Source organism: Malaclemys terrapin, chromosome 21, assembly GCF_027887155.1.
Source record: "Malaclemys terrapin pileata isolate rMalTer1 chromosome 21, rMalTer1.hap1, whole genome shotgun sequence".
In the NCBI taxonomy this organism is placed as follows: Eukaryota; Metazoa; Chordata; order Testudines; family Emydidae; genus Malaclemys; species Malaclemys terrapin.
Genome location: NC_071525.1, coordinates 16,384,033 through 16,411,068, shown reverse-complemented (window position 1 = coordinate 16,411,068; position 27,036 = coordinate 16,384,033). Strand labels below are relative to the sequence as shown.

General features: G+C 49.7%; 1 protein-coding gene across 1 annotated transcript; it reads left to right on the top strand.

Moving 5' to 3' along the window:
• The first annotated feature begins 1,562 nt into the window (after positions 1-1,562).
• Positions 1,563-26,381, top strand: LOC128827354 (anionic trypsin-like). Its single transcript, XM_054011210.1, has 7 exons — positions 1,563-1,680; positions 7,069-7,194; positions 11,983-12,063; positions 21,262-21,424; positions 24,015-24,268; positions 25,367-25,503; positions 26,214-26,381. The coding sequence occupies exons 1-7, from the start codon at positions 1,563-1,565 to the stop codon at positions 26,379-26,381; spliced, it is 1,047 nt and encodes a 348-aa protein (XP_053867185.1).
• The last annotated feature ends 655 nt before the right edge of the window (positions 26,382-27,036 follow it).

Here is a 27,036-nt window from a genome sequence, read left to right as displayed (position 1 = left end):
TACTTGTTGGTTTGATCAAAACATCTCTATCCATCATGCTGTCATCCTGACCTTATCCTTCAGATGGCTCAGCGTGTTCCTGTTATCTTTGGGAAATGGGTTTGGTATCAAGGTGTTCTGGTACCAGGAGTGTAGCTAGGGGATTCAGGGGAAGCAGCCGCTTCCCCTCAGCACATTTTTAAAAAGCGGCGCCTGCCAGGCCGGCACTGGGCTCCTGCAGGCAAGGGCGGGGGCAGCACGGCCAGACTCCAGAGGAGCTATTGGGGGGGGGTGGAGGAGCGAAGGGGCCAGCTCCTCAGCCATCGTGCCCCACGCTCAACGCAGACCCAACATTGCCGCGGCAGCCTCCCGCAGCGGCTCAGGGCTCGGCGGCTGACCACTCCACAGCTGGCGGGCAGATCTCCCCTCCCCGGCAGCTGCTGCCTGCCCCACTGCTCCGTTCCCCCAAACCCCCAGGAGAAGCGAGCAGCGCCCACCCGCCACCCCTTCCCCATGCCCGGCCCCGCCCCCGCGACCAAGCCTCTCCAAGCGGGGCGCAGCATGGCCGCAGCGTGGCCAGAGGAGCCGGGGGGGGCGCAGCGTGGCGTGGCTGGAGGAGCCAGCCAAGGGGGGGCGTGTGGAGCAGCCGGAGGAGGAGCCAATGGGGTGGGGGCGTGGCCAGAGGAGGAGCCATGGGGGGCGCCTTTTTTATGTTTGCTCCCCCTGCACTTAGAACCTGGCTACGCCACTGTCTTGTACCACCTTCCTGGCATGTGTTTGCATATATTTTCTTGTGCCTAACTCTACTTAGGAATGTGTGTTTTGGAAATATCAGCCCTGTTCTTGCCAGACTCTGTGAGCAGGGCCTGCCTCTTGCTCACAACGTAACTTTGCTTTATATCAGCAAAGTTTTAACTCCTTTAGCCCAGGTCTCAGGCCTCATATCAGGCCTCTGATACATGGGCTTATGTTTCAGGCCCTTTTCTTACTACAGCGCATATCTGTAGTATTCCATATTCACATCCATATCCAAGTCCTGTGGCGATCGGCGATGGGAGCGAGACAGCAATGACCGGAAGCTCCTAGTCACCGACCAGCATGCATGCAGTGGCTGACAGAGGGCCATTTTTGCATTTGGAGAGAGACAGGCCTTCAACTCAGCAGCCACAAACACGACAGAGCAGCTGTTTTTAGGGCCCGCTCCGCTCCCCTGCATGGGGTGTGGAGGGAGGGGTGTCACGAGCAGGACATGGGCAGTTTGACCTAGTGCTCAAAGCAGGAGTTGGGAAATCAGGCCAGGCTACAAACCGGGAGATCAGAGTCTGAGGTAGGCCCGAGGGCAAACCCAGAGTTGAACATTGGGAGGCAGGGTCTGGTTACCAGGAGATCAGAGGTAGGAGCCAAACTTGAGAGCAGAACCATGGATCAATACCCAGAGTTAGGCTGGGTCAGGAGACCAGGAAGAGGACGAGGAAGAGGAAGAGGACAAGGAAGGCAAAGAGGACGAGGAAGGGGAAGTGGAAGAGGAAGAGGAAGGCAACACTCCAGAGCAGGGAGGAAGGGTCAGGGAGTCGCTTTCGGCAATGGAGAAGGTGCCATTCCAAGGGCTAATTCCTGCTGAGTTCCCCTGCAGAGGACGGAGGCGGGAACAAAGGCCGGCTTGCTCCCGCAACTCCCTGGGATCGAACCTGCTTGTGCCAGGTATATGAGGGCAGAGGAAGTCGCCTGGCTGCCGACATGCGGAGCAGCTCCCTAGATACGGCAATCAAGTTGACTCACAGGGACAGCCCATTCCTCTGGCATATAAAGTGGACCATCCCGGAGGATCCTTAGTTTTGTCCAAGACACAATCACCAGATCTTCTTCCGCTCCCGAGGGCCCCGCGCCAGGAGCTACACGTGAAGCAGGGCCAGTCCAGCCCCTGTTGTAGGGATGCCTGGCTGGAGGCATCAGGGCACTGGGGGTGGAAAGGAGATAGCTATGGTTTGGGGAGCAACATAGGGTGATGGTTTGGGGCATCTTGCAGTTATTGGCTGCCAGTGGAATCACTCTGTTTTGGGGGTATTGATGGGATGGAATGGGGGCTCTGCTCTGTTATTGGGGGTGATTATGGGATATGAGGGTGTATTACCTTATTATCGGGGGTGGTTATCATAGAATCATAGAAGATTAGGGTTGGAAGAGACTTCAGGAGGTCATCTAGTACAACCCCCTGCTCAAAGCCGGACCAACACCAACTAAATCATCCCAGCCAGAGTTTGTCAAGCTGGGCCTTAAAAACCTCTAAGGATGGAGATTTCACCACCTCCTTAGGTAACCCATTCCAGTGCTTCACCATCCTCCTACTGAAATAGTGTTTCTTAATATCCCCACTGCAACTTGAGACCATTGCTCCTTGTTCTGTCATCTGCCACCACTGAGAACAGCCTACCTCCATCCTCTTTGGAACCCCCCTTCAGGTAGTTGAAGGCTGCTATAAATTCCCCCCTCACTCTTTTCTCCTGCAGACTAAATAAACCCAGTTCCCTCAGCCTCTCCTCATAAGTCATGTGCCCCAGCCCCCTAATCATTTTCGTTGCCCTCTGCAGGACTCTCTCCAATTTGTCCACATCCTTTCTGTAGTGGAGGGACCAAAACTGGACACAATACTCCAAGTGTGGCCTCACCAGTGTTGAATAGAGGGGAATAATCACTTCCCTCGATTTGCTTCATCAGATTTCTTTTGGACCAATTCTCCAATTTGTCTAGGTCACTCTGGACCCTATCCCTACCCTCCAGCATATCTACCTCTCCCTCCAGCTTAGTGTCATCTGCGAACTTGCTGAGGGTGCAATCCATCCCATCATCCAGATCATTAATAAAGATGTTGAACACAACTGGCCCCAGGACCGACCCTTGGGGCACTCCGCTTGATACCGACTGCCAACTAGACATGGAGGTATTGATCACTACCCATTGAGCCCAATGATCTAGCCAACTTTCTATCCACCTTATAATCCATTCATCCAATCCATACTTTTTTAACTTGCTGACAAGAATACTGTGGGCGACCGTATCAAAAGCTTTGGGGGGAAGGATAGCTCAGTGGTTTGAGCACTGGCCTGCTAAACCCAGGGTTGTGAGTTCAGTCCTTGAGGCGGCCACTTAGGGATCTGGGGCAAAATCAGTACTTGGTCCTGCTAGTGAAGCCAGGGGGCTGGACTCAATGACCTTTCAAGGTCCCTTCCAGTTCTAGGAGATGGGATATCTCCATTAATTTTTAAACTCAAGATAGATCACATCCACTGCTTTCCCCTCATCCACAGATCGCGTTATCTCATCATAGAAGGCAATCAGGTTGGTCAGGCATGACTTGCCCTTGGTGGATCCATTTTTACTGTTCCTGATCACTTTCCTCTCCTCCAAGTTCTTCAAAATGGATTCCTTGAGGACCTGCTCCATGATTTTGCCGGGGACTGAAGTGAGGCTGACTGGTCTGTAGTTCCCCAGGTTCTCTTTCTTCCCCTTTTTAAATATGGGCACTATATTTCTTTTTTCTAATTGTCCGGGACCTCCCCCGATCACCACGAATTTTCAAAGATAATGGCCAATGGCTCTGCAATCATATCAGCCAACTCCCTCAGCACAATCAGATGCATTAGATCTGGACCCATGGACTTGTGCATGTCCAGCTTTTCTAAAAAGTCTTTAACCTCTTCTTTCACCACTGAGGGCTGCTCACCTCCTCCCCATACTGTGTTGCCCAGTGCAGCAGTCTGGGAGCTGACCTTGTCTGCGAAGACTGAGGCAAAAAAAGCATTGAGTACTTCAGCTTTTTCCACATCATCTGTCACTAGGTTGCCTCCCCGATTCAGTAAGGGTCCCACACTTTCCCTAACCTTCATCTTGTTGCTAACATACCTGTAGAAACCCTTCTTGTTACCCTTCACATCCCTTGCCAGCTGCAACTCCAATTGTGCCTCGGCCTTTCTGATTACACTCCTGCATGGTCTAGTAATATTTGTATACTCCTCCCTAGACATCTGTCCAAATTACCACTTCTTGTAAGCTTCCTTTTTGTGGTTAAGCTCACCAAAGATTTCACTGTTAAGCCAAGCTGGTCACCTGCAATATTTGCTATTCTTTCTGCACTTCAGGATGTTTTTTTCCTCCAACCTCAATAAGGCTTCATTAAAATACAGCCAGCTCTCCGGGACTCCTTGCCCCCTCATATTAGCTTCCCAGGGGATCCTGCCCATCAGTTCCCTAAGGGAGTCAAAGTCTGCTTTTCTGAAGTCCAGGGTCTGTATTTTGCTACTCTCCGTTCTTCCTTTTGTCAGGATCCTGAACTCGGCCATCTCATGGTCACTGCTGCCATGGTTGCCACCCACTTCTACTTCCCCTACCAACTCTTCCCTGTTTGTAAGCAGCAGGTCAAGAGGAGCAGGGCCCCAGTCGGTTCCTCCAGCACTTGCACCAGGAAGTTGTCCCCAACACTGTCCAAAAACTTCCTGGATTGTCCGTGCACCGCTGTATTGAAGTCCCCCATTAGAACCAGGGCCTGTGACCTGGAAACTTCAGTTAGTTGTCTGAAGAAAGCCTCGTCTACCTCATCCTCCTGGTCTGCTGGTCTATAGCACACGCCCACCACGACATCACCCTTGTTGCTCTCACCTTTAAACTTAACCCAAAGACTCTCAACAGGCTTTTCCCCAGTTTCAAACTGGAGCTCTGAGCAATCATATCGCTCTCTTACATACAATGCAACTCCTTCACCTTTCCTCTCGTACCTGTTCTTCCTGAACAGTTTATACCCATTCATGACAGTGCTCCAGTCATGTGAACTGCCCCACCTATTATTCCAATCATGTCATAGTTCCTTGATTGTGCCAGGATTGCCCTGCTTTTTCAGTATGAATCAGGAGGCTTCCCGTCTTGTACCCTCCTCCTTGTGTTTCCTCATGGTATACCACTCCCCCACTTATCTCTGGACTTAGGTCACCCGGCGAACCTAGTTTATGGCATCCTAAGGGGCATTTCTCTGTTATTGGGGGGATTACGGGGTGGAATGGGGCACTCAGTGAAGATGGAGGGCTTGGTGGTTTGGTTGCTCAGCTTGTACTTGGAAAACATGGCTTCTAATCTCTGGTCCGACGCTTCATCCCTGTAGGACCTTGGCCTAATCTCGTAGCCTCTCTGTGCCTCAGTTTCCCCATCTCTACAATGGGGATCATAGCCCTGCCTCATCAAGGAATTGTGGGGATAAATAGGAACCCTCAGACTCAGAGGGAGACCGGATCGTTGTGGGGAGAACCTGCCTCTTCGGCTGGTGGCCCTACCAGGTGGCTCTCTTGAGGAACGGACATGTCACCTGTGGCAGAAGTCTGATAGACCCAAAGTGGGTGCTAACTGCTACACACTGCGGCAGATGAGGGATCAGGTAAGTCAGTGCTGGGGTGGAGGGAGAGAGGGAGATGCATGGGAATAACCCATGTCCCCAGTCCTTATCTTCTCCCTCGGTGTCCCCCATCCATGCCCAGGTCTCCCTTGACTTCAGCCTGATGCTGTTGGTTCTCAACCGGGGGCAGGGTTCGCAGCCCCCTGCTGGTTTCAGGGCATCCACAGGGCCCCACAGCTGAAGCCCTGAGTCCCGGTGCCTCCTGTAGGGCTGAAGCCCGGAGCCAGAATGGAGGAGGGATGTGGGGAGCTCTGGGAAATACTCGATGAGAATTTAAGCCCTGGAATGAACTCCTGGCATTCCGCAGAAGGGGAGTACCAGAAAAATTGAAAGCAATTCAGGCTGCCTTTTTAGAGTTCAGTAATTACTGCAGGGCCTGAAGATAGATCTGTCCTTCCCCCCCAACTCTCTTTGTGTGTTAGGACGAAGCTGGTATCTTTGTTGTATTTGGAAAAACTAATTAAAACATATAAATAATACGTTAAAAATCACAATGTCTCGTGTCGGCATTTTTGCAACATTTCAATTTTACCAGTCCAGACTGTGACGCATGGTTAGAAAGAGTTAAACACCCTGCAAAATAAATAGCCCACAGAAGACATATGGGGAGATAACGTTTGTGTGTTTGTGTTTGTGTTTTGCTCCCCCAACTTTTCGATTCGGTGGAAATTTCGAAACTCTTTGACCCAGATTTACTCTGCAATTCTCAGTGCTCCCGCACGTTGGTTTAACTTGGCATGAGCGAGCCGCAGTAACCAGGACAAGGCAAAAGTAAAAATAACCATGTTAAGTGGGGCCCAAAAGTAGGGTGAGCAGATAGCACGTGTGAAAAACTGGGACACTTTTTTTCATTGAAAGGGGTATGGTGGCATATATAAGACTAAACACCTAATATTGGGACAATCTCACACTACCCAAAAGCCAAGACCAAGGAGTTCACAAATTTTGGTGAAAACTGCAGTTTTGATAACACCAAAATATCCCACAAATTTGGGGCATGAGAACAAAGCATGATACCATAGAATCATAGAATATCAGGGTTGGAAGGGAACTCAGGAGGTCACCTAGTCCAACCCCCTGCTCAAAGCAGGACCAATCCCCAACTAAATCAATCAATGTACAGGAACTGGGCCTGAAAATAACCAATCAATCATAAAGTGCATGATTTCATGTAAAATGGACGGCGTATGTGTCAGAATAGGGTTAAACCTGTATATAAAATACCCAATACTTGTATTCTTTCGATTTGTGGCATGTCACATACCCACCCCTTACATGTGACTGACCAACTCTGTGTATGGCAAGAAAAACACGAGATCGGACAAGATTGGAGTCGAACTGAGTTTTTGAAGAATTCAATTGACGAGGTCTCAGAGGCTACTCCAGCTTCAAATCACAATGAAATATTATAAAATCACATAAAATACTGGATCTAAATGAAACAATTTGGTTTTTTGGCTTTTCCGTTCATCAAAATTTCTCTTTTCAGGAAAATGAATGAGGCCAGATCCCAGCTGGGGTCAATGGGCCGTAGCTCCATTGGTGCCAGTGGATCTGTGCCAGTTTACAGCAGTTGAGGGTCCTACACTAAGTTTTTTTCTCTTGCACCTTGTTCCCCGCTCATGATCTCCTCTTTTTCTGTCATTGCCCAGGGCGGTTTCCAGCCATCATGCAGTGTGCAGATCTCTATAGTGTCAGCCAGGCCAGGTGCCGGGACATTTACCAGGGCAGGATCACGGAGAACATGTTCTGCGCTGGCGTGCAACAGGGCGGCATAGGTACATGCCAGGTAAGGGGGCGTCCCGGAGAGTGGGGTAGGTGCTGGGTGTAGGAACTCACACAGCTCAATACTCTTTATCCCCTACAACCTGCAAACCCCTTCTCAGCCTGCTACTGAGGGGCCGTCGTCACTCAGCCCCTGGCCCCAGCCAGCCATGGAAGAGCAGCCGATCTGCCCTCCGGCCACACCGAGCCCTAAGTGCTGGGCTTCATCCAGCTTCCGGGCCTGAGAGAGGTCCTGGAACAGTTTTTATAGTGTGGGGCTGAGAGCCATTGTACAAAATTGTAAACCCTGTAGCTGATGGAAACCCACTTCAAGCCAGGGGGTGATGCCGCACGCCCAGCACCTCTAGTTTTAGCACCTCTGGGCCTGATCCCCAGCTCAGATGTAGCAGGCTTGGACCACCTGAACCCATTTCTGCTCTTTAAACCCTTCCTCTGTGTGTGTGTGTCTGTGTGTGTGTGTCTGTGTGTTGCTGTCGCCCCCTGCTGGAGAGGATGAGCCCTGGTCTGTGTATGCGCACACGTGGGGCATGGCTGTGTTTTGCTGATGGCTCTCACTACAGGGCGATTCAGGAGGCCCACTGGTCTGCAATGGGCCGCTGCAGGGCGCGGTGTCCTGGGGGAAGTCTGTCTGTGCCCTGCCGGGACAGCCCGGTGTCTGCAAAGCTGCCCAGTGGGTGAGGAGCACCATAAGGAGGAGGCTCGCCAGATCAGACTGAGAGCTCACAGCACGTCACGCCTGCCACAATTACCCACCAAACGCACGCCCCAGCCACGCCTCTCTTCATCTCGCCACGGCACCCAGGGGATGCTGAATGGGGTGAGGGGAGCTGGCCTGGGTGCAAATGGGATGGGGGAGCCGTAGCCCAAAGCAGCCAACGGTTATGTGCCAGGCCTGACAAATTCCTGAGGTTGGGTTAGAAATGTGTGACTGGTTTAAAAGGCATGAATCAGTGTGAAGACTGTGAGATTGCTTTAAAAAAATCATGAGATTGGTTTAAAATGGAGAGATTGGCTTAACAGTCGTGAATCAGCCTGAAATTCACAAGATTGGTTCAAAAATCGAGAGGTTGACTTTAAAAAACATGAGATTTGGTTTAGGATTAGGATTAGGGGATAGAATCATGGGATCAGCTTGAAAGTCACAAAACTGCTTTTGAAATCATGAGATCGCTTTCACAATCATGAAATCACCCCAACGATTGTGAGATGGGTTTAAAAATCATGAGATTGGATTAAAAATTATGAGACTGGTTTTAAAATGACATAAATAGTACGCATGTCTTTGATCTGGTCTCTTGCATTCGTACGGGTGGCATAAGCGGCTATAACTGCTCTGATGTCACAAAACCTGACGGATCTGGATTATTTAGTTGGGCTGCACAGCGTTCTTTCCTCCTTTCCCGTTTCTCCATTTCCTGTTGTCTTTGTTGGGTTTCATAACACTGGGATCCTTCCCACAAGGTCCTTCTCCATTTCAGTGGGTGGAGGGCTTGGGTTTCCCATAACTCCTCAGTGGCAGAGCAGGTGGACAAAGAGACAATTTCTCTCAACGGCTGTGAAGGCGGATGAAGGCTGCAGCAGGATGACAATCTCCAATCGCCTCGGTTTCCTGGCATCCTGCCAAGCACTGTGTGGACCCTGGTGTGCACAACATCTCCACGCAGGGGCACGGGAAGAGGCGGGGCCAGGGGGCCATGGCCCTCCCACTTTTTACTGGCCATAAGGGCAAACGAAGGGGGGAGGAGGTGGAGAGGAGCGAGCAGGGGTGGGGTCTTGGGGAGAAGAGGTGATGCGAGGGCAGGGCCTCGGGGGGAAGCGACAGTTCGAGGGTAGTGCTCAGGGGAAAGGACAGCGTGACGGTGGGACCATGGTTCAGGTGCCAGCGCCCCCTTACCCCCCACTTCTGTCGCCCCGTCTCCACATTCAAAGAAATCACGCACAGGTGTCTTCCATACTCACATCAATGTCCAGATGCTGATTAAGGTCTCCTGGGGCCCTGGGCTGGAACAAGTGAGGGGGCCCCGGGTCCAGAAAGTTGTCCCCACCCCACTTCTTCTGCCTGCGGTTCCGCCCCTTCTGCCTATGGCCCCGCCCATGGTCCCACCCTCTTCTGCCCCTTTCCCTCTCCCCGCCCCTTTCTGCCCACAGCCCCGACCCATTCCATCCCTCCCCCCACAACCCCGCCCCTTTCTGCCCACAGCCCTGCCCCATTCTGCCTCTTCCCCCAAAACCCCGCCCCTTTCTGCCCACAGCCCCGACCCATTCCACCCCTCCCCCCACAACCCCTCCCCTTTCTGCCCATAGCCCCGCCCATTCCACCCCTCCCCCCACAACCCTGCCCCTTTCTGCCCACAGCCCCGACCGATTCTGCCCCTCTCCCATCATCCCTCCCCTTTCTGCCCCCAGCCCTGACCCATTCCGCCCCTTCCCCCACATCCCCACCCCCGCTCGCTCATTTCCGCCCCCACCCCCCAATTGCGGTCCCGAGACCAGAGAAGCTTTGTGTCCCGGGGCCCCAGCAAGGAGTGAGAGCTCCTCCAGCCTCGGGGCTGCAGTGGGGGAGGGTGTTTCTGGGGACCCCAAATTGGCCCGGGCCCCTGGGCATGGGCCCCATTGGCCTGTCCAGTAATCCGCCACTGTCCATGTCCAAGACTTGTGGTGATCGGTGAAGGGAGTGGGACAGTGATGACCGGAAGCTCCTAGTCACGGGCAGCTGTCAGAGGGTCGTTTTTGCATTGGGACAGAGGCAGACCTGCAACTCGGCAGCCGCAACGCGACAGAGCAGCTGTTTTTAGGGACCGCTCCGCTCCCACGCATAGGGTGTGGGGAGGGAGGGGTGTTACAAGCAGGACATGGGCTGTCTAACCTAGTGCTCAAAACAGGAGTTGGGAAATCAGGCCAGGCTACAAACTGGGAGGTCAGAGTACAAGGCAGGCCCGAGGGCAAATCCAGAGTCGAGTGTCGGGAGGCAGGGTCCGGTTACCAGGAAATCAGAGGTAGGAGCCAAACTTGAGAGCAGAACCAGGGATCAACACGCAGAGTCAGGCCGGGTCAGGGTACCAGGAAGAGGAAGAGGACGAGGAAGGCACAGACTCCAGAGCAGGGCGGAAGGGTCAGGGAGTCGCTTTCGGCAATGGAGAAGGTGCCGTTCCAAAGGCTAATTCCTGCCGGGTTCCCCTGCAGGGGACAGACGCGGAAGCAAAGGCCGGCTTCCTTCCGCAACTCCCCAGGATCCAACCTGCTTGTGCCAGGTGTACGTGTGGAGGGAGTTGCCTGGATGCGACATGTGGGCAGCTCCCCAGATATGGCAATCACGTTGACTCACAGGGACAGCCCATTTCCCCGGGATAAAAAATGGCCCATCCCAGAGGATCCTTAGTTTTGACCAAGACACAACCATCAGAGCCTCTTCCGCTCCCCGCCAGGAGCTACAGGTGAAGCAGGACAGTCTAACCCCTGTTGTTGGGATGCCTGGCTGGCGGTATCATGGCGCTGGGGTGGAAAGGAGATAACTCTGGTTTGGGGAGCGACATAGGGTGGTGTTTTGGGGCATCTTGAGATTATTGGGGTGATTATGGGCTGCCAGTGGGATCACTCTGTTTTGGGGGTATTGACGGGATGGAATGGGGGCTCTGCTCTTTTATTGGGGGTGATTATGGAGTATGAGGTTGCACTGGTCTTTATTGGGGGTGATTATGGGGTACGAGGGGGCATTGCTCTGTTATTGGGGGTGATTATGGACTACGAGGGGCATGGTTTTATTGAGATGATTATGGGGCACAAGGGGCATTGCTCTGTTATCGGGGGTGATTATGGACTACGAGGGGTGTTGCTCTGTTATTTGGGGTGATTATGGGGTATGAGAGGGTATTGCTCTTTATTGGGGGCGATTAAGGGATACAAGAGAGCATTGCTTTGTTATTGGGGGTGCTTATGGGGTATGAGAGGACATTGCTCTTTATTGGGGGCGATTATGGGATACGAGGGGCATTGCTCTGGTATTGGAGATGATTATGGGGTGGAATGGGGCACTCAATGAAGATGGATGGCTTGGCGGTTTGGCTGCTCAGCTTGTACTTGGAAGACGTGGCTTCTAATCTCTGGTCTGACGCTCCATCCCTGTAGGACCTTGGCCCAATCACTTAGCCTCTCTGTGCGTCAGTTTTCCCATCTCTATAATGGGGGTCATAGCCCTGCCCTGCCTCACCAAGGAACTGTGGGGATAAATACGGTAAAGATTGGGAGGTGCTCGGATATTACTGTAATGGAGGCCAGATACTGCCTGAGATCTATTAATTTCTCTGTTATTATGCTGGTCATAGGGGTTTCTCCCTCTTCTGTTATTGGGGTGACATGTTAGAAGGGGAATGAGTGACAGTGGGGTGGGCTCAGGCCAGCTCATGGAAATCTTTCTTATCTGGCTTGACTTTTAGTTTCTCTCCCCATCCCCGCCAACAGATCAGATCTTTTCATGGAACATGCCCCTGGGGGTGACTGGGACCGGGCGGAAGTGGAAGATGGAGCTGAGTTGGGAGACACTGGGCCCCCATTGCCAATAGACGATCACAGTGTGTTTCCCCTCCCCATGTCGGGCAGTGCTGTCATCTCCTGGTACAGGCAGGGCAGCTGAGGTGCAGAGAAACCGCTTGCTCATGGGACCCTGTGGAAGAACAGGGACTCAAGCCTGGCTTTCCTGAATCCTAAGCGTGCACCTTCCCCGCAAGGCATCCGTCCTCCTCAAGACGTGGCCAATGATTCCCTTTCAATCTCTTTCCCTGCAGTAAAGCCACCGACCGTATCCATCACCACAACCGCCATGGAGCTGCTGATCATCGCGATGCTGGTAGTCGGGGCAGCCGCAGGTAGGGAAAAGAGTGAAGCAAGAAGCCAAAGTTGGGTTGGGTGAGAAGGTTCTGCAGCTTCCCCACAGGTCCTTCCAGGAATGTCTCAGAGACGTTGCTTAAGACAGGTTCCTGTTCAGGAAGAGCAAAGTTCTCAGCAGTCCCATTATCGATTTCAGTTGCAAAAGGGAATTAATGCATTCAGGCCTCATCTCTGATTATTCGTTATTGTTTGTAGAGCAGGAAGGGAGCCATGATTTCACAATCTGTTTGCATCCCGAATCAGGACCGAAGGAAAGGGTGGTTGGTGAAGCACTGGAATGGGTTACCTAGGGAGGTGGTGGAATCTCCATTCTTAGATGTTTTTAAGGTCAGGCTTGACAAAGCCCTGGTGGGATGATTTAGTTGGGGATTAGGTCCTGCTTTGAGCAGGGGGTTGGACTAGATGACCTTCTGAGGTGTCTTCCAACCCGGATATCCTATGATTCTATGAATTTTGAAATTTCCCACAAAATGAAATGTTTGGGGGGGGGAGGAAATACATCTGCGTCACTGAGATTTCAATGTCTTTGAGTTTAAAACATATATAAAATATATAACTTTTAGAGAGCATCTTTTCTAATCCAATGTTAATTCTTTTAAGAAAAAAGAGAAAACAAAAAATTATTTAAAAAAAAACCAAATCAAAATGGCCCTTTCCAATAATGTTCAATGCTCTCTTCAGACTGCCTATCTCATGAAGCACCATGCACCTTTTGGTGAGGAGAAGTTAGTGCATCATGGGAGTCCCTGGCTGCGAGCATCATGGGAAATGTAGTTTGATTGTGGAGCCCAGCCCATAGAGGAGACCGCTTCATTTCGATCTTTTTTAAAAATAAATTTGCATCACAATCAACACATTTCTGTGGAAATTTTAAATTTTGACAAAATGCCATTTTCTGATGGGAAAACGTTCCATCCGAAAAAGTTTGATAGTTTTTATTGCTTGTATTGCGGTAAAGCCTAGAAACACCAGTCACTGACCAAGCTCCTGCTCTCCTGAGCAATTGTAAATTGTGATTTCCAGAGGTTTATAACTTAACCAAGTCCGGGGGAATTTTCATGAGAACCGCAAAAGGCACCTCCCTGACCCCAGGGCTATTCCTTTGCAAAATTTCAAGTCCCTGCTACCAAGGCACTAGAGCACTTCAAAAAGTGGTTGGAGAATTGTTTGAACATTGCAAAAATGACCTATCATTCCCAAACCTCATTCTTGGAAATGGCTGAACTGGGTCTTTCCAAAGCACGTTCAGAGAGCAAGTGTGGAAAATCTCAGCCTGAAGAGTTATAGTTTGGCAAAGCTTTCAGCCACTGAAAACAGGGTTTGATCAAGGAAAGTGTTAGGTAACCTTGAGTCTAGGTGTTATTACCAACACTACCTACAATAGTTTATAATCTCTGCCAGAGCAAGTTGGTTTTACATGTAAATTCTGCCTCCCCAAATATTCAGCTCAAGGAAAGTGTGAAAATCATTATTGTAGAATACTAGCTAGCCTGCGACTGTCCAATCCAAAAAATAAATTATTTCCACTTCTCCCCACAAAAAAAAAATCGACTTTTCAGAAAAAAAAAAGAAATTTGCAACATTTTGATCTGGAAAAGCTGACACAATGCTTCATGGGAGTTGTAGTTTGTGGGCTTGAGGCCCCATCCTCCTCCAATGGCCAAATTCTGTGGTGAGACTACAACTCCCATGATATGGTGAGGGGAGTTGATGGCATTATGGGAGTCCCTGGTTGTGATGCATCATGGGAAATGTAGTCCCACTGTGGAGCATGGCCTATAAAGGAATATGGGGCACCCAAACTGCAATACCGCAGAAGGATGCCAACAGTATTTCCAAATAAAACTATTTTGGGTTTGGGATGTTTCTATCCATCCCTGTTGATGATGCCCCAGCCAGCTAGTCTCCAGGAATAGGACCCAAGACCTCCATGTGTAAAACCATGAGTCTTTCCTCTCTGAATAAAAGGATCAAACTCCATGCGCCTGCAGATTCATGAGGGCAGCTGGGCAGGAACTGGAATCTTGTGTAATACATTCTGTGATTTCAAATTTTATTTTCATTCCAAAATTGAACCACCCCGGCGAGTTTTGAAATTTCCAGCAAGTTGAAATATTCCCAGAAAGAAATCTTTATTTCTCATCAGTGGAAATGTTTCATTTTGATACCATCAGGGTGGTTCGTTCCCATTTTTAATTTGTAAAGCATTAAAATACATTCAATAAGATTGTAAAATATCGAAACAGAGAGTCATTTTGAAATGAAAATTGAAACGTTCCACTCCGATCATCTCAATTTCTTTCCAAACAAAATGTTGTTGAAATCGACACGTTCCCTGTGAAATGTTTCCATTTCGACAAAATGTCATTTTCAGAAGGAAAACTGTTTCGTTGGAAATTTTCCAGCCAGCTGTACCCCTGAGCTTATACCTGTGGTGTAGCTATTAGAGGATTGGGCCAAAAGAAACCTGATGAGGTTCAACAAGGACAAGTGCAGAGTCCTGCACTTAGGATGGAAGAATCCCATTCATTGTTACAGACTAGGGACCAAGTGGCTAGGCAGCAGTTCTGCAGAAAAGGACCTAGGGGTTACGGTGGACGAGAAGCTGTATATGAGTCAACAGTGTGCCCTTGTTGCCAAGAAGGCTAACGGCATTTTGGGCTGTATAAGTAGGGGCATTGCCAGCAGATCGAGGGACATGATCGTTCCCCTCTATTTGACATTGGTGAGGCCTCACCTGGAGTACTGTGTCCAGTTTTGGGCCCCACACTACAAGAAGGATGTGGAAAAATTGGAAAGAGTCCAGCAGAGGGCAACAAAAATGATTAGGGGGCTGGAGCACATGAGTTATGAGGAGAGGCTGAGGGAACTGGGATTGTTTAGTCTGCAGAAGAGAAGAATGAGGGGGGATTTGATAGCTGCTTTCAACTACCTGAAAGGGGGTTCCAAAGAGGATGGATCTAGACTGTTCTCAGTGGTACCAGATGACAGAACAAGGAGTAATGGTCTCAAGTTGCAGTGGAGGAGGTTTAGATTGGATATTAGGGAAAACTTTTTCATTAGGAGGGTGGTGAAGCACTGGAATGGGTTACCTAGGGAGGTGGTGGAATCTCCTTCCTTAGAGGTTTTTAAGGTCAGGCTTGACAAAGTCCTGGCTGGGATGATTTAGTTGGGATTAGATACTGCTTTGAGCAGGGGGTTGGACTAGATGACCTCCTGAGGTCCCTTCCAACCCTGATAGTCTATGATTCTATGATAGAAACCCTGTGGTAGTGTGACGTGCACTAGATATGCCAAATGTCTTGGGGAAAATTCATTGATAACATCTCTGATAATACAACCCTTGGGATAATATTGCTGCTGGATGTTGAAGGGAAATGGGCCATGGAAGATGAATCTGAACTGAAAAGAGTTGGCTGATGTTTATCAGTTACAATATTTACTCCTGGGGGAATTCTGCACCAAAAATTAAAAATTCTGCACACAATATTTTAAAATTCTGCATATTTTATTTGTCAAAATAACACAATATAATCACATCAGTTTCAATTATTTTGGTAATTTATTTCAAAATACCTGTCAGCAAGTATGTCTGTAACAAAACGGAAAACGAAAAAGATTCAGGACATGTTTTTTTGTCAAATAGATTCCTTCCGAGGCATATAAATACAGATCTTTGAGTATTTCATTTAAACTACAATACAGAACCATATTTTCTGCCCCCCTCATAGAATATCAGGGTTGGAAGGAACCTCAGGAGTTCATCTAGTCCAGTGGTTCCCAAACTGGGGTTCGCGAACCCCTGGGGGTTCGCAGAATGTTACAGGGGGTTCGCCAGAAAAAAATCATTAATGGCAGACAGAGGACCCTGGGTATTGGAGATAGCAGGTGGGACCCGGTTGCAGGGCAGACTCCCCAAGCCCCAGGGAGAGCGGGGCCAGGTACTTGGGGCTGGCAGCCCGAGTCCTGGTGGTCAGTGGGGGAGCCAGCAGCCCGAACCCCAGCGCTCCCCATGCAGGGTTGGCAGCCCGAGCCCTAGGGAGAGCGGGGCCGGGCAGTTGGGGCCGCAGCCCGAATCCTGTCCCCCGTCAGTGGGGGGCCTGGCAGCCCAAACCCCAGCGCTCCCCATGCAGGGCTGGCAGCCCGAGCCCTAGGGAGAGCGGGGCCGGGCAGTTGGGGCTGGCAGCTTGATCCCTGCCCCCGTCAGCGGGGGAGCCGGCAGCACGAACCCCAGCCCGAGCCGGGCCGGCAGTTGGGGCATCCATCACACTGAGGAAATTTAAACTTAAATCCCTGAAAATATTCATTTTTAGGATGGGGATCACAAGATTTCACAATTTAGTGAAAGGGGTTTGTGGGCTGTTAAAGTTTGGGAACCACTGATCTAGTTCAACCCCCTGCTCAGAGCAGGACCAATCCCCAGACAGATTTTTACCCCAGTTCCCTAAATGGCCCCCCTCAAGGATTGAACTCACAACCCTGGGTTTAGCAGGCCAATGCTCAAACCACTGAGCTATCCCTCCCCCCCTCTATGGTTTCTGGGTGTGGGTGAGAGAAATATGGAACAGGATTTTTGGGGGGACAAGGACGGATTGTTAGGGAGCCACCCCCAGACAGACCCTGACTGACCCCTAGCCTCTCCCATTCGTTCAGGCACATCTGACCCTGTCCCCATGTGTCCCTCTACCCCCACTCAGACACCCATGCCCCTACCCCCAGGTGACCCTGCATCCCACTCAGCCACCCCCATATGTCCCTGACCCCCTGCCCCCATGTCCATGTGTCCCTGTGCCCCCATATGTCCCCCTCAACAGCCCCCTCCCCCTTCCCCATTTGTCCCTGTGCCCCACTCAGCCACCCCTCTTCCCCCATGTGTCCCTGAACCTCCTTCCTCCTGTCCCCATGTGTCCCTGTGCCCCCACTCAGCCACCCCTCTTCCCCCATGTGGCCCTGCACCTCCAATCCCATTCAGCCCTGCCCCAGACTGTCCTCCCCCAATAGCCCTTATGAACTCCAGTCTGTGACCCCTCCCCGCAGCAGCCCCATGTGTCCACCCAGTCTTTCCCCCCATATCTCCTCTCTCCTGACCTGCTCCCTCCAGTGCTGTGAAGAAAACAACCTCTTCCCTTCCCTGTCGCAGCTGGGGCTTGCTCAGGAGTAGCTGCTCTGCTCTAGTGCCACAGTGGCTCTTGGTGGGCAAAAGGCAGAACTGCAGCAACTTGCTGGCGGAAGATATTTTCTGCAGAAAAAAATTAGGTGCGGCACATGAATTCTGCTCGCGCCCAGTGACGAGGATTCCCCCACGAGTAAATACTCTGCTTTTCTGTGCAAAAATTTGCAAGATGGGCTAGGGGCAACGCCTGCAGCTGGGGATTTGTAGCATTAGCATCCGGATTCTTCACAAATGCAGACTACAAACGCACACCGCTTGAGAAGGAAAGTCTGGGACATTTTTCTTGGTCTTGAAGCATCTCCCACTGTGTCTATAGATCATTCATGATCAAAATAACCCATTTAAAAGCTGCGGGCCATCTCAAATCCCAGCGCTCATTCTTCAGAACTCACCACTGAATTGGCTTCAGGAAATCAAATAATTGTGGGATGATGATGCTTTGTCCAAGATCTGAAATGAGATCCATCAAGACCAGGCTCCTGAAACCAGCTGCAAGGTTTGACCTCCATATCAACCTATTCAGATGATGTGTCGTCTCGCATGTGGGACATATGAGCAGATGCAACCGCAGAGGAAGAGACACTGGAGTCAATGATACATGCTCTACATCCTGGATGGGAAATGCATTTCATGCCTAAACACTATGCTGTAGAATCCTGCAGTGGTGGATAATGTTCTCTTCAAAGGGAAGTGTGTTAAGCTTCCATTTATCTTCAGGGGGAAAAAACAGGATCTTAAAGTTTATTCATTAAGGACACATAGGCATGGGAAAATCCCCCGGGAAGAAAATCTAAGGGAAGAAGGAGTTCAGGCGAGCTGGCAGTTTCTCAAGGAGACAATATTGAAGACACAACTGCAAATTATCTGGATGAGAAGGAATGATAGGAAGAATAGGAAGAGGCCAATAGGGCTCCATCAGGAGCAATTTAAGGACCTGAAAATCAAAAAGTGGAAATCTGGACAAATTTATAAGGAGGAGGACAAAATAATAGCCACAAGCATGAAGGGACAAAATCAGAAACTCTAAGGCTAGGTCCACACTACCCACCTGATTCGGCAGGTAGAGATCGATCTTCTGGGATTGATTTATCACGTCTCATCTGGACACGATAAATCGATCCCAGAAGCGCTCCCCCGTCGACTGCAGAACTCCTGCTCGCCAAGAGGAGGAAGCGCTGTCGACGGGGGAGCTTGCCTGCGCCGCGTGGACCCGCAGTAAGTAAACTTAGTTCGATCTAGGAAACGTCGACTTCAGCTACGCTATTCTCGTAGCTGAAGTTGCATTTCCTAGATCGATCCCCCGCCCCAGTGTGGACCAAGCCTAAGGCACAAAATGAGTTAGCAAGGGATATAAAAAGCAATAAGAAGAGGTTCTTTAAATACATTAGGAGCAGGAGAAAGACCAAGGAAAGTGGAGGCCCTCTATTTGGCAGGGAAAGAGAGCTAATAACAGATGACATCAAGAAGGATGAGCTGTTTAATGCCTATTTTGCTTCAGTCTTCACTAAAAAGGTTAATGGTGTCCAGATAGTCAACACAATTAATATTAACAACCAGGGGAAGGAACTCAAGCCAAAACAAGAAAAGAACGGGTTAAAGAATTTTTAGCTAAGTTAGATGTATTCAAGTCAGCAGGGCCTGATGAAATTCGTCCTGGGGTCCTTAAGGAACGAACTGAAGCAATCTCAGAACCATTATCAATGAGCTTTGAGAACTTCTGGAAGACAGGTGAGGTCCCAGGAGACTGGAGAAGGGCAAACATAATTCCTCTTTTTAAAAAGAGGAACAAAGAGGACCCGGGGAATTACAGGCCAGGTAGCCTAACTTCAATGCCTGGAAAGATACTGCAACCAATTATTAATCTATTTGTACACTCCTGGAGGACAAAAGGGCTATAGAAATAGCCAGCATGGATTTGTCAAGAACAAATTGTGCCAAGCCAGCCTATTTTCCTTCTTTGACAGGGTTACTGGCCTAGTAGATGAGGGGAAGCAGTGGATGAGCTATATCTTGATTTTAGAAAGGTTTTTGACACAGTCCCCCATGACATTCTCATAAGCAAACTAGGAGGAGGTGGTCTAGATGAAATTACTAGAAGGTGGGTGCACAACTGGCTGAAAGACCGTACTCAAAGCGTAGTTATCAATGGTTCACTGCCAAAGTGGGTGGGTGTATCTAGCCATGTCCTACAGGGCTCAGTCCTGGGTCCGGTACTGTTCAATATTTTCATTAATGACTTGGATCATGGAGTGGAGAGTACGGTGATAAAATGTGTGGCTGACACCAAGCTGGGTGGGGCTGCAAGCACTTTGGAGGTCAGAATTAGATTTCAAAATGACTTCAACAAATTAGAGAATTGGTCTGAACTCACCAAGATGAAATTCTGTAAAGACAACTGCAAAGTACTTCACTTCAGAAGGAAAAATCAAAGCGCAACTACAAAATGGGGAATAACTGGCTACGTGGCAGCACTGCTGAAAAGGATCTGGGGATGATAATGGATCCCAAATGGAATATGAGCCAACACTGTGATGCAGATCTGAACAAGGCTAATATCATTCTGGGGTGTATTAACAGGAGTGTCATATGAAAGAAACAGGAGGTAATTGTCCCGCTCTACTCAGCACGGTGAGACCTCGGCTGCAGAATTGTGTCCAGTTGGAAACAGTCCAGAGGAGACCAGCAAAAATGATCAGAGGTTTAGAAAACCTGCCTTGTGAGGAAAGGTTAAAACAACGAGGCATGTTTAGTCTTGAGAAAAGACGACTGACAGGGAACCTGAGAACAGTCTTCACACACATTCAGGGCTGTTATAAAGAGGCCGGTAATCAATTGTTCCCCATGTCCGCTGAAGATAGGACAAGAAGCAATGGGTTAATCTGCAGCAAGGCAGATTTAGGGTAGATATTAGGGAAAACTTTCTAACTCTCGGGATAGTTAAATTCTGGCATCGGCTTCCAAGGCAGCTTGTGGGAGCCCCGTATTGAAGGTTTTTAGGACCAGGTTGGACAAACACCTGTCAGGGATGGTCTAGATTTTTGGGGGGTCCTACCTCAGCACAGGGGGCTGGACTTGATGACCTCCTGAGGTCCCTTCCAGCCCCATATATCTATGACGCTATGATTTTGTCAAAAGCAAAAAGTTCTTCTGATCAACCTGAAATGGATTCCCCCCCCCAAAAATTTTTCATGGGAAATTTGCAAGGGGTGTGTGTGTGGGGGGGGGATTGTTTCCGCTCCGTAACAGAACACGGGGGGAAAAATTGAAATTGTGAACAGGTTCCATAGAACCTGCAACATAGAAAACCTGCATCCTTCCTGGTTCCAGCCCTGATCCCTGTTAGAAGAGATGAACGTAAGATCATAGGGCTGGAAGGGGCCTCCTGGGGCATCATGTTCAGTCCCTGCTACCATGGGCAACTCAGTCATAGAAACGTATTGAGCTCCATCTTCAAACTAATGAGGTTTTTTGCCCACCTGCTCCTGTTCCACAACCTCTCTCCTCCGATGGTTAGTAACCTTCTTCTAAGTCTCAGCCTAGATTTATCCACAGCCACATTATTTGTTCTTGTGCCAACACTGGTCTCTAACTCTTCTCACTCACCAGTATTTCCCACCTCGCATTTAGAGAGAACAATCAGATCCCCTCTCGGACTTCCTTTTAGGTTAAACCAGCCAAGCTCTTTCTGTCTCCCCTTGTAAAATTTGCCCTTCATTCCCCTGATCACCCTAGCCCCCTTCTCTACATGAGTTCCAGTTGGAATTCCTCTTTCTGGAACACAGGTGACAGAAACTCGAGGTTTTCCCAGTGGCATTAATGCCTCCCTATCCCTACTGGAAATACCTCACCTGGTACAACCTCAGACCACCTTCTGCTTTTGCATGGCCACGTGGGAGCAGCAGCTCATGGTCATCCTGCCACCGGCCAATCCGAACAGACGTAACTAATGCTTGCCCCTCCCCCTGCCTTGCTTCCAGCTGATGTTTGCCACTCTCCATTGCAGCCTCGGACACAGAGGGAATCCGGGTCGTTGGGGGGAGAAACTGCCTCTTTGGTTCGCGGCCCTACCAGGTGGCTCTCCTGAGGAACGGCCGCATCTACTGTGGCGGGAGCCTGATAGCCCCGAAGTGGGTGCTAACTGCTGCGCACTGCAGCAGACGGATCAGGTAAGTCAGTGCGGGGGTGGAGGGAGAGAGGGAGATGCATGGGAATAACCCACGTCCCCAGTCCTTATCTTCTCCCTCGGTGTCCCCCATCTACGCCCAGGTCTCCCTCTGCACCCCCGAATTCCCAGCCCCATCCTCCTCCATTTTTTCCAGCCCTCAAATAATTTTTGTGGTTCTTCTCTGCACCCGCTGTGGTTTTCCAGCATCCTTGTACAGTTGTGCCTCGGCATGGCAGTATTGGCCTCCCCAGGGGTGTGTGCAGAGGGAAACTCACCTCCGGGCGCGCCAGCATCAGCCCCTTTAGCATCCCACAGGCAGTTCATGTGCAGGTGCTCTAGGAGCTGATGGAATGGAGCAGAGCTCCAAGAAATATTTTCCCTTGACTCCAACCTGCTGCCCCCTGCTGGTTTTAGCGCATCAGTGGGGCCCTACGGCTGAAGTCCTGAGTCCTGGCACCTCCTGTAGGGCTGAAGCCCCAAGTCCCCCTGCTCAGCCGGAGCCAGAATGGAGGAGGGATGTGGGGAGCTCCAGGAACTACTCGAAGAGAATTTAAGCCCTGAAACGAACACCTGGCATTCCGCAGAAGGGAAGTGCCAGAAAAATTGGAACCAATTCAGGTTGCCTTTTTAGAGCTCTGTAATTACTGCAGGTCACGCAGATAGATGTGTCCTTCCCTGCCCGTCCTTTTGTCCTAACTCTCTTTGTCTGTTAGGATGAAGCTGGTATCTTTGTTGTATTGGGAAAAACTAATTAAAACGTATACATAATACCTTAAAAATCACAATGTCTCATGTCGACATTTTTCAAAAGTTTTGATTTCTCCATGCAAGACTTTTTCTTTCAAACTGCCCTGTTAGTTGATTTTCAGAAACATTTCGCGATGACTGAGCTGAACTTTTCTCCCTCAACTTTTCGATTCGGTGGAAATTTCGAAACTCTTTGACCCAGGTTTACTCTTTGCAATTCTCAGTGCGCCGCATGTTGGTTGAACTTGGCATGAGCGAGCCACAGTAACCCGGGACAAGGCAAAAGTAAAAATAACCGTGTTAAGTGGGTCCCAAAAGTAGGGTGAGCAGATAGCACGTGTGAAATACTGGAATACTTTTTTTCATTGAGTGGAGTATGGTGGCATATATAAACTAAACCCTAATATTGGGACAATCCTGATATTGGGATGTCTGGTTCCCCTACCCAAAAGCCAAGGACAAGGAATTCATGAATGTTGGTGAAAACTGCAGCTTTCATAACACCAAACTATCCCACAAATTTGGGGCAATTTCACCAGTATTCATCCAGTGTGTAAAACAAGGTGCAAGAAGCAATAGTGTGAGCAACAATGGCTCAGAATGTGTGGAAGGTGGCTATGCAGACAGAGAGAAAATTAACAAAATATGCTGTGTACATGTGGCATGAGAACAAAGCATGATATGTACAGGAATTGGGCTTGAAAATAACTGGACCAACCATAAAGTGCATGATTTCATGTAAAATGGACGGCGTATGTGTCAGAATAGGGTTAAACTTGTTTATAAAGTAACCAATACTTTGTGGCATGTTCCATACCTACCCCTTACATGTGACTCTGACCAATTTTGAGCAGTCTAAGAGTATGCCAAGTAAAACATGAGAAAGGACGAGATTGGAGTCGAACTGAGTTCTTGAAGAATTAAGTTGACGAGGTCTCAGAGGCTACTCCAGCTTCAAAAATCCATTATTGGCCTGTCAGGGTTTCTTCCCCACTCTGAACTCTGGGGTATAGATGTGGGGACCCGCATGAAATTGTTTATGTTTATATTCCACCAGCTTAGGTTAAAAACTTCCCCAAGGCACGATTTCCTTGCCCTGGGATGGTATCACTGCCACCACCAAGTGAGTTAGACAGGAAAAGGACCACTTGGAGTCCCTGTTTCCCCCAAAATATCCCCCCAAGCCCCTTCATCCCCTTTCTTGGGGAGGCTGGAGAATAATATACCAACCAAATAGGTAACCAAGGTGAGCACAGACCAGACTCTTGGGTTTTTAGGACACTAAAAACCCAATTAGATTCTTAAAATCAGAACTTTATTATAAAGAAAAAAGTAAAAGAAGCACCTCTGTAAAATCAGAATGGAAGGTAATTTTACAGGGTAATAAGCTTTAAAATACAGAGGATTCCCCTCTAGGCAAAACTTTAAAGTTACAAAAAAACAGGAATAAACCTCCCTCTTAGCATGGGAAAATTCACAAGCTAAAACAAAAGATAATCTAACGCATTTCCTTGCTATTACTTACTATTTCTGTAATATTAGATGTATCATTTCAGTAGGAGCTGGATTACTTGCTTGGTCTCTCTCTTTGTCTCTGAGAGAACAACACCAAGAGCACAAAGCAAAAACCTTCCCCCACAGATTTGAAAGTATCTTCTCCCCTTATTGGTCCTTTTGGTCTGGTGCCAACCGGTTATTTGAGCTTCTTAACCATTACAGGTACAGGAGGAATTTTATGCTACCCTTAGTTGTATGTTCATGAGAAGGCCCAACTGTAGTTGCTTATCTGCTATGGCCTTTGAATAGCCGCCCATTGATCTCTTCCTTTGTCCTCTCTCATGCAGCAACGTGCAGGTGCATCTGGGGGATTATAATCTCCGGGCAAAGGAAGGCACAGAACAGATACGAAGAATCCGCAACTTCTTCGTGCACCCGGGGTATAACCTTCGTCCTCGTGACAACGACTTCATGCTTCTGGAGTTGGATGAGCCCGCTCAACTCAACAACTATGTGAACACAATCAACCTGCCTACCCGTTGTCCCTCTCCTGGAACACGATGCAGTGTGTCGGGATGGGGCACCATCAAGTCCCCCCAAAGTATGGGATGCTGGGTGTAGAGGGTAGGGATTGAGCTTGGACTCAGCTTTGGGAGGGGGTGGAAGCTCTTTAAGGAGACCTCGTTAACACGCTGACAAGGGTCTTTGGCTTCCCTGGGGGAAATTTTTCAACCAAAACAATTTGTAATGAAAAACGCAGCTGCAACAACACCAAAGTGTCCCACAAATTAAGAGAATTTTCATTCATTTCAGAAAAAAATATTCCAAAAAAAGTGAAAACTTTGCATTTTGAAAACACTGGGACACAATGGCTTGATTTTTGTTCTATTTGAAATGTTTCCTTTTGAAATTTCCTTTCCTTTTGTTTTCAAAACAAGTTTAAAACGTTACAGATGTGCTTCAAATCACAATGAAATATGATAAGATCACATAAAATACTGGATCTAAATGAAACAATTTGACCTGAAATGAGGGCTTTTTTCTGGGTTTTCTGCTCCTCAAAAATTTCCTTTTTTGGAATATAAATGCGGCCAGCTCCCAGCTGGGGTCAATCAGCCGTAGCTCCATTGGAGTCAATGGGGCCAGATTCCAGCTGGGGTCAATCGGCCGTAGCTCCATTGGAGTCAATGGGGCCAGATCCCAGCTGGGGTCAATCGGCCGTAGCTCCATTAAAGTCAATGGGGCCAGATCCCAGCTGGGGTCAATGGGCCGTAGCTCCAGTGGAGTCTATGGGGCCAGATCCCAGCTGGGGTCAATGGGCCGTAGCTCCATTGGAGTCAATGGGGCCAGATCCCAGCTGGGGTCAATGGGCCGTCGCTCCATTGGAGTCAATGAGGCCAGATCCCAGCTGGGGTCAATGGGCCGTAGCTCCATTGGAGTCAATGGGGCCAGATCCCAGCTGGGGTCAATGGCCCGTAGCTCCATTGGAGTCAATGGGGCCAGATCCCAGCTGGGGTCAATGGGCCGTAGCTCCATTGGAGTCAATGGGGCCAGATCCCAGCTGGGATCAATTAGCCATACCTCCATTGGAGTCAGTGGATCTGTGCCAGTTTACACCAGTTGAGGGTCTTACACCAAGTTTTCTTGTCTTGCACCTTGTTCCCCGCTCATGATCTCTTCTTTTTCTGTCATTGCCCAGGGCGGTTCCCAGCCATCATGCAGTGTGCAGATGTCTATAGCGTCAGCCAGGACAGCTGCCAGGAAAGTTACTGGGGCAGGATCACGGAGAACATGCTCTGCGCTGGCGTGCAACAGGGCGGCATAGGTACATGCCAGGTAAGGGGGCATCCCAGAAAGCGGGGTAGGTGCTGGGTGTAGGAACTCACACAGCTCAATACTCTTTATCCCCACAACCTCCTAACCCTTCTCAGCCTGCTACTGAGGGGCCATCGTCACTCAGCCCCTGGCCACAGCCAGCCATGGAAGAGCAGCCGATCTGCCCTCTGGCCACACCGAGCCCTAAGTGCTGGGCTTCATCCAGCTTCCGGGCCTGACAAAGGAGCTGAAACAGTTTCTATAGTGGGGGGCTGAGGGCCATTGTACAAAACTGTAAACCCTGTACATGATGGAAACCACTTCAAGCCAGGGAGTGATGCCGCACGCCCAGCACCTCTAGTTCTAGCACCTCTGGGCCTGATCCCCAGCTCAGGTGTAGGAAGTTCGGACCACCTGAACCCATCTCTGCTCTTTAAACCCTTCCTGTGGGTGATGTGTGTGTGTGTGTGTGTGTTTGTGTGTGTGTGTCCCTGATGCCCCCTGTTGGAGGGGATGAACCCTGTATGTGTGTGTGTGTGTTGTGTGTTTATGGGTGTGTCCCTGTTGCCCCATGCTGGAGGTGATGAGCCCTGCTGTGTGCACGTGTGTGTGTGAGTGTGTGTGTGTGTGTCGCTGACACCCCCTGCTGGAGAGGATGAGCCCTGCTCTGTGTGTGCACATGTGGGGCATGGCTGTGTTTGTTGATTGCTCCGTGTTGTCTCTCACTGCAGGGCGATTCAGGAGGCCCACTGGTCTGCAACGGGCAGCTGCAGGGCGTGGTCTCCTGGGGGAAGTCTGTCTGTGCCCTGCCGGGACAGCCCGGTGTCTACGCCAAAGTCTGCAAAGCTGCCCAGTGGGTGAGGAGCACCATAAGGAGGAGGCTCGCCAGATCAGACTGAGAGATCACAGCACGTCTCGCCTGCCACAATTACCCACCAAACGCACGCCCCAGCCACGCCTCTCCTCATCTCGCCACGGCACCCGGGGGGTGCTGAATGGGGTGGGGGGAGCTAGCCTGGGTGTGAATGGGATGGGGGAGCCGTAAGCAGCCAATGGTTATGAGCCAGGCCTGACAAATTCCTGACGTTGGGTTAGAAATGTGTGACTGGTTTAAAAGGCATGAATCAGTGTGAAGACTGTGAGATTGCTGTAACAAAGCCCGATGCCAACTCTGTCCACATATCTATTCAAGTGACATCATCATAGGACCTAATCACATCAGCCACACCATCAGGGGCTCGTTCACCTGCACATCTACCAATGTGATATATGCCATCATGTGCCAGCAATGCCCCTCTGCCATGTACATTGGCCAAACCGGACAGTCTCTACGCAAAAGAATTAATGGACACAAATCTGATATCAGGAATCATAATACTCAAAAACCAGTGGGAGAACACTTTAACCTGTCTGGTCATTCAGTGACAGACCTGCGGGTGGCTATATTACAACAGAAAAACTTCAAAAACAGACTCCAACGAGAGACTGCTGAGCTGGAATTGATATGCAAACTAGACACAATCAACTCAGGATTGAATAAGGACTGGGAATGGC

Excerpts from the sequence above, each read along its gene's own strand:
- LOC128827354 (XM_054011210.1), top strand. The coding sequence starts at position 1,563 with ATGGAGAAGGTGCCATTCCAAGGGCTAATTCCTGCTGAGTTCCCCTGC. Across the intron at positions 12,064-21,261 it reads GGTAGTCGGGGCAGCCGCAG|CCTCGGACACAGAGGGAATC; the intron begins GTAGGGAAAAGA and ends TCTCCATTGCAG. Across the intron at positions 21,425-24,014 it reads CACTGCAGCAGACGGATCAG|CAACGTGCAGGTGCATCTGG; the intron begins GTAAGTCAGTGC and ends TCTCTCATGCAG.